The 11,618-nt window shown below is 55.5% G+C and overlaps 1 protein-coding gene across 1 annotated transcript; it reads right to left on the bottom strand.

Annotated features, from left to right (window-relative positions):
- Positions 1-655: 655 nt before the first annotated feature.
- On the bottom strand, positions 656-6,666 carry C1QTNF6 (C1q and TNF related 6). Its single transcript, XM_039877760.1, has 3 exons — positions 6,500-6,666; positions 3,709-3,967; positions 656-2,952 (listed from the first exon to the last, which is right to left on the bottom strand). The coding sequence occupies exons 2-3, from the start codon at positions 3,959-3,961 to the stop codon at positions 2,405-2,407; spliced, it is 801 nt and encodes a 266-aa protein (XP_039733694.1). The 5' UTR covers positions 3,962-3,967; positions 6,500-6,666; the 3' UTR covers positions 656-2,404.
- Between the last annotated feature and the right edge of the window lie 4,952 nt (positions 6,667-11,618).

The raw sequence follows: 11,618 nt of genomic DNA, 5'->3' as shown, positions 1-11,618 counted from the left end.
TCAAGGAGAGTTGACGTGGATTATTTCAGATACATGTGTGTGAGTAGCCACCATGCTAGCTCAGAAAGTAAGCCCACTGTACCATGTAGTGTGTGTTTTCCTCCATTGAATATCGACAGTTTTCTTGTAAATATTAAACAACACACACAAGACAGAATCCCCAGATGAGAGCCTGTGGTTTGTCCAGAACTTCCGAGTACTTGACCAGAGCCTAAGCCCCATGGATGCTCTCCAAGGAGAAGCAATGGGTTGTGACCCCTACTGCAGCCTCTGCACCTAGCGGGACACACTACGCGGCAGGTGCTCAGTAGGTGTGGTTCAAAGGATGAACGTAGCACTCAGCAGGCAACCTCTCTCTTAGTCCTGATGGCCATCCCCATTTTATAGACGGGGAACTGAGGCTCAGAGAAGTGGGGACTTTCCTGAGCCCACAGCCAGGGTGACACATAGCAGACTCTGAGCTGGTTCTGCTAACTCCAAGGCACGCGGATGCCTGAGTGATGCAGGGGGCTGGTTTCTTTGTGGGTGGGGAGCCCATAAAGTGGAGCTCTGGGCTCCCTCAGTCTCTTCAGAGATCTGGGTCCCAGGGCAACCAGGACTGGCTGGCCTCCCAGGGTGGGAAAAGGGCACCAAGCAGAAAGAACCAGACTGAGACTCCAAGAAGACACAAAAACTTTAATCACGCTGGACAAGCAGGGCAGGGTGCAGACGGGCTGGGAGTGGTTGCATAGCACCGGCCTTCCCACTTGGTCAGGCCGGGCTGCCATCACCAGCCACACAGCCATGGCTCCCTCGGCTGTGAGTGAGCACCAGAGACCACCACCAGACCCCTCTGCCCAAAGTCGGTATAAGCACCAATGGGTGGAGGCTGCCTCCTTCTGAGAAGAGGGTCAAGCCACGTGGGTGGGGGAAGAGGAAGGCCGGGGCTTGCCAGGCTTCCCCACCCTGGGAGTGGGAGAAGGTACAGAAAGCCTGATGTCCCTTACTTGGCCTGGGTCTCTCCCAATATCTCTCTTGGCAACATGGCTCAGAGGACGGTCCTCCTGACTGACCTGAAATTTTGCCTGCTTCAGTTCCCCAGACCTGCTGAGGGGTCCAAAGCTTGGTGCCTTCTGTCCTGGCCCATTGCCCAGTGCCATTTCTAAAGGCAGCACCAAGCCAGAGAGACGCTGCTGGGCGTGAGCTGCCCACCAGGGCCTCAGCACCTTAAAGTTTGGAAAGCCAGGGGTATGGCACTGGCAAGAGGGGCCAAGGAGGGTCAGAGAGCACCTGGGGACAGACATCAGTGTCTACCAGTGGCTGGGAGCCTGGGAGAACTGAGGCCCATGCACCTTCGGCAGGACGGGCTGAGCAAGGCCTTGACGGAGTCCCGGGAGCAGGGCGGGAGGGGGTGAAGAAGTCCTCGCAGGTGCTCATATGAGCCCTGTGGGCCTGTATGGGCCTGTGCTCCCTTCCACAGGGGCCCCCTTCACTCCCAAATGCCCCCAAGCCCCTGGGTCCTCTCCTCACAGCACCCTTGCCCTGACCAAGGCCATCAGAGGTCTGCTTTAATGATGGACATTGGTCAGGAAGGAGAGGAGTAGGCAGGGAACACTCCCCACCTCAAGGACCCTGTCCCATCAGCCTTGGGGAGCGGTGGGGAATGAAAGGCCAGAGTCTGAACTCCCAGAACCCAGACGTATGTGATGAGTCCCATGCGTTTCTCCGCGTCAGGCTCAGAAACCTTCCGCATCTCCCCACCCCAGCTGGACTGCACTCTCTCCAGAGCCGGACCTGCCTTCGATTCACCCCCAGCTTTCCCGGGGCCTGGCACAGAGTGAGCGCCCGGCGAGTGTTGGGTGTAGAATAAGTGAGCATCAGCTGCACAGATAGGGGTGCAGAAGGGAGTGAGAAGGGGGAGGGGCGAGACAGAGAAATGAGAAAATTTAAGGATGTTGGGAAGATTCTAGAATGCTTGGAGGATTCCAGAATGTTCAGGAAGTACTAGAATGTTGTGAAAGAACCAGAGTCCAGTTACTCCAATGGGTTCCACAGACCAGCAGCATCCGCGTCACCCAGAAACCCATTAGAAGTGCAGGATCCCGGGCCCGCCCCAAGCCTGCTGGATCAGAATCTGCATTTCAGCATGATCCTCAAAGGATTCATACGCATATTCTCAAAACCAGTTTGAGAAGCACTGGTCTAAAAGGCTGGGAAAGTTCTAGAATGTTTAGGTTCCACCGCCACTTAAAATGCATCCAAGAGAGGAGACGGGCAGAAACAGACTACGAGGGAAGGAAAGAAGAGGGGACTTCAGGAACGCCAGGCCCCGCGCGGCCCCCTTTACAGGGACGCGCACCGAGGCCCTGTGGGGGATGGGACGTGCCCACGGCCCCCCTGCACCAGGGCTGCCCCGCCGGAGGCACTAATCATCCTCGGGCTTGATGAGGTGGCCGCTGAAGGTGATGTAGGTGTCGACGTCATCGCTGTATACCGCATTCTCACGCTCGCGCTTGAAGAGCCGCGCCCAGACGCGGTCCCCCGGCTCCAGCGCCAGCATCACGCTCTGGCTCTGCATGATGCTGCGGTCGCTGGGCTGCGCGTACAGGATGACGGCCGCCTCCTCGTTGTGCACAACGTGCACGTAGGTCTCCTTGAAGTTCCAGCTGTGCACGTTGAGGCTGAAGAAGTAGAGCCCGCGCAGGGGGGCGACAAAGTGGCCGGCGGCCAGGTCGAAGTGCCCATCCGGGTTGACGAAGACCGTATCGAAGAGCAGCGGCTGGAAGCCCTCGCTGCTGTGCAGGGCCGTCTTGCGGCCCACCGAAAAGGCAGAGAAGCGCATCTGGCACGGGCCGCCCGGGCTGCCCGCCTGCCCCTTGGCGCCTTTGGTGCCCTGCGGACCGCGCTCACCCCGGGGACCCTCCCTGCCCAGCTTCCCAGGCGTGCCCAGCAGGCCCCGGTCCCCTTTGTCACCTGTGGGAACAAGAAGGGAAGGAGTGAGGTGGGGCACCCAGGGCTGAACCAAGGGGGCACCTACACTTGTTTGCAGAGGGCTCTGCTCGGAGAAGGAGCAGCGGGTACTGAGCACCTACTGCACACCAGGTATCGCCTCCCTGAACGCCCCTCTGAAGACACCATGACCATCCCACTCTGAGAGGTAGTAAATGACCGGCCCAGGGTCACGGAGCTCAGGAGCAGGAGAGGCAGGACTTCAACCACGGCCTGTTTCCACACCTGTGCCTGATCCCCTCCTCCGGCAGTGAAGGTCCCACTGTGGGCTCAGGAAGGCCAGCCCCAGCCATGGGGGATGGGGATGGGGGGGGCAGTCACTACACCCAGCCAGGCTCTAATGAGATGTGGGGAGTAGCAGGATGCGCTCTGCGTTTCTGACCCAGAGAAAGAATCAAGGAAAATATCTCTGCCCCCTCCCCCAGGAAAACACCCCAGTGAGGAGTCAGGCAGCCTTTGGCTGACATTACACCCCACTGTGTGACCTGGGCCATTTCGTGGCTGAGGTCTTGGTTCTTTTAACTATATCTTGAAAAAGATCGCGCCCACGCGCAGGGCCCTCTGCCTGGCTCAACCCTCCGCTCCCAGCGCAGCCCCCACCACTGACCCCGGCTTCTCCTGCTTCCTCCACCTCACCTTTCCCAGCCCAGGGAGATACCCCCCATGCCACCTTGTCCCCCCACCAGGCGAGTCCAGCTCGAGCCCCGTATGAGTACTCACCCTTCAGGATGGTGATGTTGACATATGGCCTGACCTCAGGCATCACATATGGGAGGATGGACGGTGAGGCCGAGGACACATCTGCAGCATCAGCAGGGGCTGGAAGTTCCTCAGAGTCACAGCACCTTTGGCAGTGCCCAGGGGAACTGGAGGCTACAGCTTCCCCAGAGGTGGGCTCCTCAGTGGGGACCCCAAAAACCCAGAGAGGAAGAAGGAGCACTGCCCAGAGGAGGTGCGGCACAGCCATCCCCATGGCGATCTGGAGCAGGGAAAGAGGGACAGAAACCATATTTAACTTAACATCTCCACGGTGCCCGGGGCCAGCGTGGATGCTGCCACCCTCAGCAAGTGTGCTTCTGACATAACTCAGGGAGAGAGTGTCACTGCCCCCATTTAGCAAACAAGAACACTGAGGTCTACGGAGGGGAGCAAGTTCTCCAAGGTCCCAGAGACTTATGGCAAGGCAGAGCCTGGAGCCTGAGTGTCCCAGAAGGAACCCAGTCCCTGGAGGCTCTGCCACACGAGGGACCGGAAGGAGGAAGCCCCTCTGAAGAGAGCCACAGCCAAGAGCAGAGAAGGGTCCCAGGAGACCTTTGCTGGGGTGGGTGAGGAAGATGCCCCGGCTTCCCTGCATCATAACCACTGAGACTGTCCTCCCATCTCCCTCTGGCTTCTTTTCCTGCCATGGACTCCACCATGTTCAACAAGCACCCAGCACTGGTGCCGCGTGAGAGAGGTCAATGGGCCCTTGGGACAAACACAAAGTATTCTGCACATAAGCATCATGGTCCTGGCAAAGGAAACGAGAAAGTTCATTTATTCTAGCAGACAGGTAGTGACCATCCGCCAGAGAAAACGCAGGGCGTTCTGCGTGGCGTTAGTATTGTATTGCTGACAAGCCTGGAATAGGTATGCTGAGTTGTAGGCTGCAGGCCACTGCTGGCCTATATAACGCCTTTGTGCAAGGAAGAGGAAGGCACCCCTCAGAACAGACAAATTAGAAACAAAAGAGAAAGCACCACAGAAGCCGAGGAGCTCTGCAAGGGCTGTTATCAGCCCACCTCCCCGCTTGGCATCTTTGTGCAGTCGATGACATATACAACTCCACCTTCCAGCAGAATCCCTCCTTGCAGGGAAGGCCCAGGAGCGTTAATTCATTGGACAGTGGTTGTGTCAATCATCTTAGGTCTGCCAATCAGCTGCCAAGGAGGTAAATTAGAATTAAGAGGCAGGACTAGGAGGTCTGGAAAATTCAAAAAGTCCAAGGGTTTATAAAGATCTCTTTTGGCCTTGGCCAAAGAAAGGATCCAGAGTTCCTGGAGAGGGGCAGGAAGTAGCCTGGACACCAGCTGCTGGAGACAGGCCGGGGGCTGGGTGGGCAGGAAGCTGGGCAGAGAGCCTTTGAGGTGGTGGCTGTGTTTGGGGGCTGGTGTCGAGTTATCTCAGGATCAGAAACTCGGCTTTTGAAACCAGACTGGTTTTTACACTTCTGGCGTTTCTTTGTTTATTTCCTTTTTGTTCTCCTTTAACATTTAGTACAATTCAAAAATATTTTTCTGTGGTTAATACATGTAGAAGGTAAAATTATTATTGTTTTAAATGCCATCCTATCTCTGCTGAGCACTGTGGTAAGAGCTCGGTTTTAAAGGGACAGGAGTACCCTCCCCCCCCAGTACCTCCCCCTCCCTGGGGCTGGGTCGTAGCAGAAGGGGGGGCAGGGCAGGCAGCCCCAGGAGCCATCACTCCCTCCTGCTGGTGACCAGTTCCCAAGCCCTCTCTCCTCACCTTGGTCCTGTTTCCTGGTTCTGCTCATAAGGCAAGTCAAAGCCTCATATGTCAACATCCCCTCAGTCCAAGATTAACACCCGCGCTTTTTATTTGTAAATTACACATCCCCGTGGTGTTGAGAAAAGCAAAAATCATCTTTTTCCTGGTCAGAATATGACCTCATGGGAAAAGCTGACGCCTTAGAGACAGACCTGAGATCCCAGAATACTTTACAAGCTGTGTGACCTAGGGCTAGTGGCTTAACCTCTCTGGGCTTCCTGCTCCTTGACACTTACAAGGAAATGACAATACCACTCTCCCTGGTTGTTTGGAAAGATTTAAATGCAGGGAAGGTGCTTGACTTGTAAAAGACTCTAAATAAAAAATTTGTTCCATCCTCCAGCCAACACGGCCGGTGCCTGCCCCGGGTGGTGAGGGAGCTAGGAAGAGCAGAGCTACTCCCAGAGGACTGGCTCAGTTTGGGGACTTTTCTGTTAGTCACACGGGAATCAAAAGCTCTGAGACGAACCGTGATGGGGGTGGGGTGGGGGTTACAGGAAGCAGGAAGCGAAGCAGCCTTTAACAAAAGTAACAATTAGGACACAGCCAGGATCGCGGACGGGCAGACTAGCCATGGGGGAGAGTGCCAGACAGGGATTCAGTGTAAGGACCATGCCATTGGGGGTGATTTGGGGATCCTTGATGTCTCTACTTGAGAGCTGGGACCTCTTTGGGGTGGGAGGAGGGGCCAAGCACTGCTGAGCTGAGTTGGTGTGTGTCCCAGCAGCAGCGGGCACAAGCCAGGAGCAGCTGAGAGCAGCCCTTCACCAGAGGCTAAGGTCTCAGTCACAGGAAGGAATGCGGAGGGGAGAGCCCAGAGGGCCTAGCCAGGGTCAGAGGGATAATGCAGGGCCAGAGGTGTGTCCAGGAAGAGAGGAGGGAGGAGAGGAATTCCAGGCTCTGACCCCAGCCTCCTCCGCCCTGCCTGCCCGCCGTGGGAATTGCAGGACCTCCCATCACTCACCCTGTGTCCTGCAGCCTTGCACAGCGGCTCACGGACCCCGGGCCTCAGGGCAGCCTCTGGATCCTTGGCCCATGTCTGCAATAATAAGTTACTGCTGGCCCAGACCCCCAGGCCCAGCCGAGGAGGGAGGGAGTAAGGGATGGAGGCCGGGCAAGAGGGTGGGAGGGCGGAGGGAGAGAGCTGAGCTGGCTTCCCACTTTCCCTCCTCCCCGCTCCCTCCCCTCCAGCCGCTGGGTTCTGCCGAGATCAAGGGAGCTCTGGATTTCCTCGGCTTAACTCTTTGGTGGTCCTGTGGGGTCTCGTTTTGATTCAGAGGCCCAGTAAATTCAGAGCCAGAGGGATCTGAGGCCCCTAAAGTGCTGGCTGGGAAATTGAGGTGGAGAAGGGGAGGGGCAAGAACCCCATGAATTGCTCAGGAAGGGGGAGGCAGTGCTGGAATCCTGCTATATGGCAGGGGTGTTGGGATGGGATGGGGTGTGGGGGTGGAGAGTGGAGAGGGCACAGGCTCCAGCCCAGCAGCCTCAGGTTCAGATCGTGGTACTGCCACCTGGTAGTGACACCCCAGGTGTCTGTAGAGCTCTGGCCCCCAGCCCCATCCCTGCCAGTCACGGGAGGCTCAGTACGATTTTGCCTTGTTGAGTAGAGGTATTATCTCCTCAGGTATCAAGTAAGGGTAGCAGCCAGGTCAAAACTCCCACCCCAATGGTTGCCAGTCCTCCTCCTTTGCCTGGAATCACGCCATGATTAATTCATCCTCCTGGTCTTCTAGCACCAATCCCTCCGTGCCAATGACCCCAAGAAGTTCACAGCAGGAAGCCTGTCTAGTGTGCCCCTGGGCCTGGGCAGCGTTGGCAGCATCCTGCCTTAGCTTCCTCTGGTTAGGCTGTGGGAGGTTTAGCAAAGCTGCAGCCCTGGTTCTCTGCAGCCAGAGACCCCTGTGCAAAGGCTGTCAAATGCCTCTTGCTCTCCAGCAGCCTCTCATTCTACATTTGTTGAGTATTTCCTGTCTGGACCAGTCCTCTACTTTGCAGGGCTTTGGGTACCCAAAGAGTCTTTACATCCACTATTTCAATGAATCCCACCCCACCTTTGGGAAAGGGAGTTGATGTGACTTGTCCAAGGTCACACAGCTAGTGAAGAGGAACCACAACCCTACAGAATGGAAGCGTTCGCCATCCCTCTCGACTTCCCACGATGGCACAGTGGGCGTGGTTGTGGGCAAAGGCTACAGTTCAGGGTCTATGCCCTGGGAAGAGAGAGATGGTAACATTATCACCCTCAGGAGGCACAGGCATAGAGACCTTAGCGAGATTTAGTAAAATCTGGGACTTTGGGCACTAAACCTAGCCGGTCCCCACTCACAGTTGGACAAGGTCCCCGCTCACAGTTGGACAAGCCATGGAGGATGGAACAGTGCCTGGGCTATGTGTCCTTAACCAGCTCTCATATCTGGGGCTGTTGTCCTATTAGTCCTGTTAGATAATCAAAGCGGCAGAATATCGAGGCCTGGAAAGACCCTTAGAGATGATCTAATTCAACTCCTTAATCCGTCCCACAGGGACAGTGTGACCCAGGGAGGGCAAGTCTTTGGCTCAAGGTCATAGTAGATGGGAGTCGAAGCTGGGATAAGAGCCAAACTCTCCCACTTTCTAGCTTTATTGTGTGCCCCTCCCCGCCCTGTAGCCTATGGAGCTACCCCCCCTGCCCCATGTATTTAGGGTTCCAAGGGACCCCAAAGGCAAGCAAATGGAAAGACCATGGCTGCTGGGAAAACTGTCGGGTCCACACTGGCTGTGTCCTCTACATGGCCCTGCCCCAGGCAGCATTCCCAGGGCTCAGAGCCAGGGCTACAGAGGCAAGGAGCCAAGGGGAGCCACCCTCCCCTTCTCCCCACTCTGCTGCTACCAGGAAAAGGGCTGAGTCAGCAGCACTGGAGAGGGAGACAGCTGGCTGCCTCCGAGTTCTCTGGCTTAGCAAGCCTAGCATCTGAGGAATGGGGGAAGGGAAGGGAAGATGGATGGAGGATGAGGAGAAGCAGGACGGGGACACAGGAATGGTTTCGTCAGGGTCTATCACCTGGCCAGCCAGCACTGTGCTTCCTGAGGTACTCAAGAGCCCCCCTACAGGGAAGGCTGCTCACCTCACCTGACAGGTGAGGAGGCTGAGCCCTGGGACGACATCTGGCTCATCAGGTTCTAGGGCCAGCTCCTCTGGCCCCTAGTCACATCAAAGGCTCAGAAAAAGGCCCCTTGTACCCCTGGGTCCAGGGCAGCTGGCTAGAGGCAGGGCAGACAAGTGACCAAGACTCAGAAACATTATACTTTAATACTTTTCCTCCCACTCTTTCACATGCTTAAAATCCATCCATCTGTGCATCATGGTCTCCCAGCCATCTCTACAAGCTCCCCAGCAGGCTGGGTACCTTGGAGACAGAGCTCCAGCCCTGAGGCAAACAACACTGGCTGATGTCTCCGCCCCACCTCCGTCTCAGGAGTCATGTCTCCCTATCTCTGAGCCCTGGTGTCTCCAGGTATGAGGGACATGAGGCGGCAAAGGCCATCTGGCAGCCTGGCGGGTCACCCAATGGGCATACTCTATACCGGCTATCCATCAGTGCTTCTCCCTGATTAACGCCTGAATATGGTGAGGGCATGAACCCATTCCCCCCATGCACACAAATGAGGAAAATGAGGCACAGACTCACTGACTCTCAGAACCGAGCTCCTCCCCACATCCTCCTTCCAGCCCAGGGCTAGGAAAAGGTATACCAATAGTGATATTTAGGGCTTACAAAGCCCCCTGAACCCTACATGTATTTAAAAAATAACATGTGTGCCCGTCAAAAAGTGAGAGAACAAAAAACAGGATCCCCATTCACTACAGCTATGCAAGTAGTGAATGGCAAATCACAGATCCAGTTGTTCAAGTACAGTAACCAATTAAGAAACTAAACAAAGGAAACCGTGAGCGCCACCTACTGGGGAGAGCCATGGCTCCTGGAGGCCTGCGATGCCTTCATCCCCCCAGTAACTCCTACTCCCTCCCCCGCGGCCTGCCGATTCTCCCCACTCGTGGCCACGAAGGACATAAATTCGTCCCACCCAAGTTCGCCAGGGCTCCTCTCATCTGAGAGTGGCTGGGATTCATTTCAACTGGCCTTGGGCAAACGGTCGACGCCGTTTCTAGGGGGCTGGTGAGAGATGTGTTCTCTGACCGAGCAGGAGTCCACTGGTCCTGTCTACTTTTCCCACTATTTTTTTTTTCTAACTTCCCTGGCTCGGTGTCACCATCGGAATTGCAGAGAATATCTGCATAGGGACCCCGTCCAAACTCCAAATTAAAAGTCTGCGCAGCACCTTTCGGCCACAACAGGACGGGTGAGGCCCTGGGGGAATCTTCTGTTCCTTCCTCTCAGCCCCTTGCTTTCATTTTCGCTGGGGGCTCACAACTGGGGACGCAGGGGCTGCGGAAGCTTGTCCGGGCTCACTCCCCGATCTTGCCCCTTAGCCCTTTCCTCGTTCCCTCCCTTCTCCTGCGGGAACTGTAACAGCTCAACTGAACTCTCCTAACTCGTCCCCCATCTGTCCAGTCCTCATTTCTCGATTGGCTCTGGGACACCAGAACAATCTCAGAGTGACCCAAGTATAGCTCAGAGCTGAGCACCGGGCGGGCCAGCCCCAAATGCATCGGGTTCCCTGGCTGTGTCCCCTACAGTGTGGGACTTCAAGGTAGTTTTTCCCCCGAAAAGCTAGCCTTCTGTTGCTATCCCTGAATTTCTGTGTCTCTCTGTCTCTCTCCCTTGGAGCCGCAGGTAAATCGCTGTGCAGGCTTAGGGCAGTGACAGGGCCCAGACCCATGCCGCCATTCCAACTCTGGCAGCAGTGGGTCCAGGACCCCCACCTGCATCCCCCTTGTTGGAGCTGCAGGTGAACTCCCGTGCACACTTGTCGCAATAGTGGGCCCAGACCCCTACCGCACTTGCCCCTGCTAGCGGTGACAGGCCTAGACCCGTGATTCCCACCCCACCCCCCACCCTCATGTTTCCAGGTGGCACCACGCCACAGGGCGCATATACACCCGTCTGGGGTGGAGTAACACACTTTCACATTCAAGCGCAGCCAAGATCGTATTCCCTAGTGTCTTAGGGGTTAAGGTTCAGTTCTTTGACCCAGGGTTCCCAGGTATGATTCCCAGGAAGGGGAGAATATTTTTCCTCCTCCCTCCCCAGCGGCTCCGGCACTTCCCAGCTTGCACCCTGCAGGGAAGGGAGGGACTGTAGCCCCGAGACCCAGCTGTCAGTGAAACATGGGGCAGCGATTCCTGCAGCGAGGACCCGTAGGGGCCCCTCCTCCTTCCAAACTAACGATGAGTGGGGAGCAGGAAGTTTGGCCTGAAAACGGTTCGCTAAACTACAGTACTATTCTACGATTAGATCTTTTTTGTAAGAAACAGGAAACGTGGGAATAAGTCCTCTATGTACAGCTTCTGTGCTCCTTTACCAAGACCCAGACTTATTAGATGGCCCGATGATAGGAACACCTTCCTGGAGCTCTCAAAATAATCAGGAAATTTTCTCCTCCTGTTGCAGGATTCTCGAACGGAGAGACGGGACACCCGAGACTATAAGCAGGAAGCAGCGTTTATTGATGCCGGCACCAGCTCAGCCGATTCCTATCCAAAGGCTGAACCCCGATTGTAACATAACAGGCAGTTTTATACAGTCTTGTTATTCCTACACAGCTACAGAGATAAGGAAGGACATTAGTTGGTTGGCAAGCCATGGAAAATCTGATGTTAGCTGAAGAATCCTTGAGGTGGGGGGAGGGCAGTCAGGAACGAACTCGTTAGAGCAGGAAATGGCCAGGCAGGGTCAGGCTGCCACACTCCCCCTTCACCCTCACACTCTGAGCGGGGACCAAGTTCTCTGGGGACCCCATCTATTTCATCACTCCCAGAGGAAACTAGATATGCATCCCCCAGGAAGTTACAAATATTGATAATGGGGAAATAGTAATATATATATATATAAAGACGATGGTTAAGAATTGTAATTATGATGGAAAGGAAAATGTATCTTTTTGGTAACAGAAGGTATAAAGTATGGAGAGAGATTTCAAAA

Source organism: Pteropus medius, unplaced genomic scaffold (assembly GCF_902729225.1).
Source record: "Pteropus medius unplaced genomic scaffold, Ma_sr-lr_union100, whole genome shotgun sequence".
Classification (NCBI taxonomy): domain Eukaryota; kingdom Metazoa; phylum Chordata; class Mammalia; order Chiroptera; family Pteropodidae; genus Pteropus; species Pteropus medius.
The sequence above is the reverse complement of the archived record's forward strand: the minus strand, read 5'-3'. Positions and strand labels throughout refer to the sequence as shown.

Excerpts from the sequence above, each read along its gene's own strand:
- C1QTNF6 (XM_039877760.1), bottom strand. The coding sequence starts at position 3,961 with ATGGGGATGGCTGTGCCGCACCTCCTCTGGGCAGTGCTCCTTCTTCCT. Across the intron at positions 2,953-3,708 it reads CAACATCACCATCCTGAAGG|GTGACAAAGGGGACCGGGGC; the intron begins GTGAGTACTCAT and ends TTGTTCCCACAG.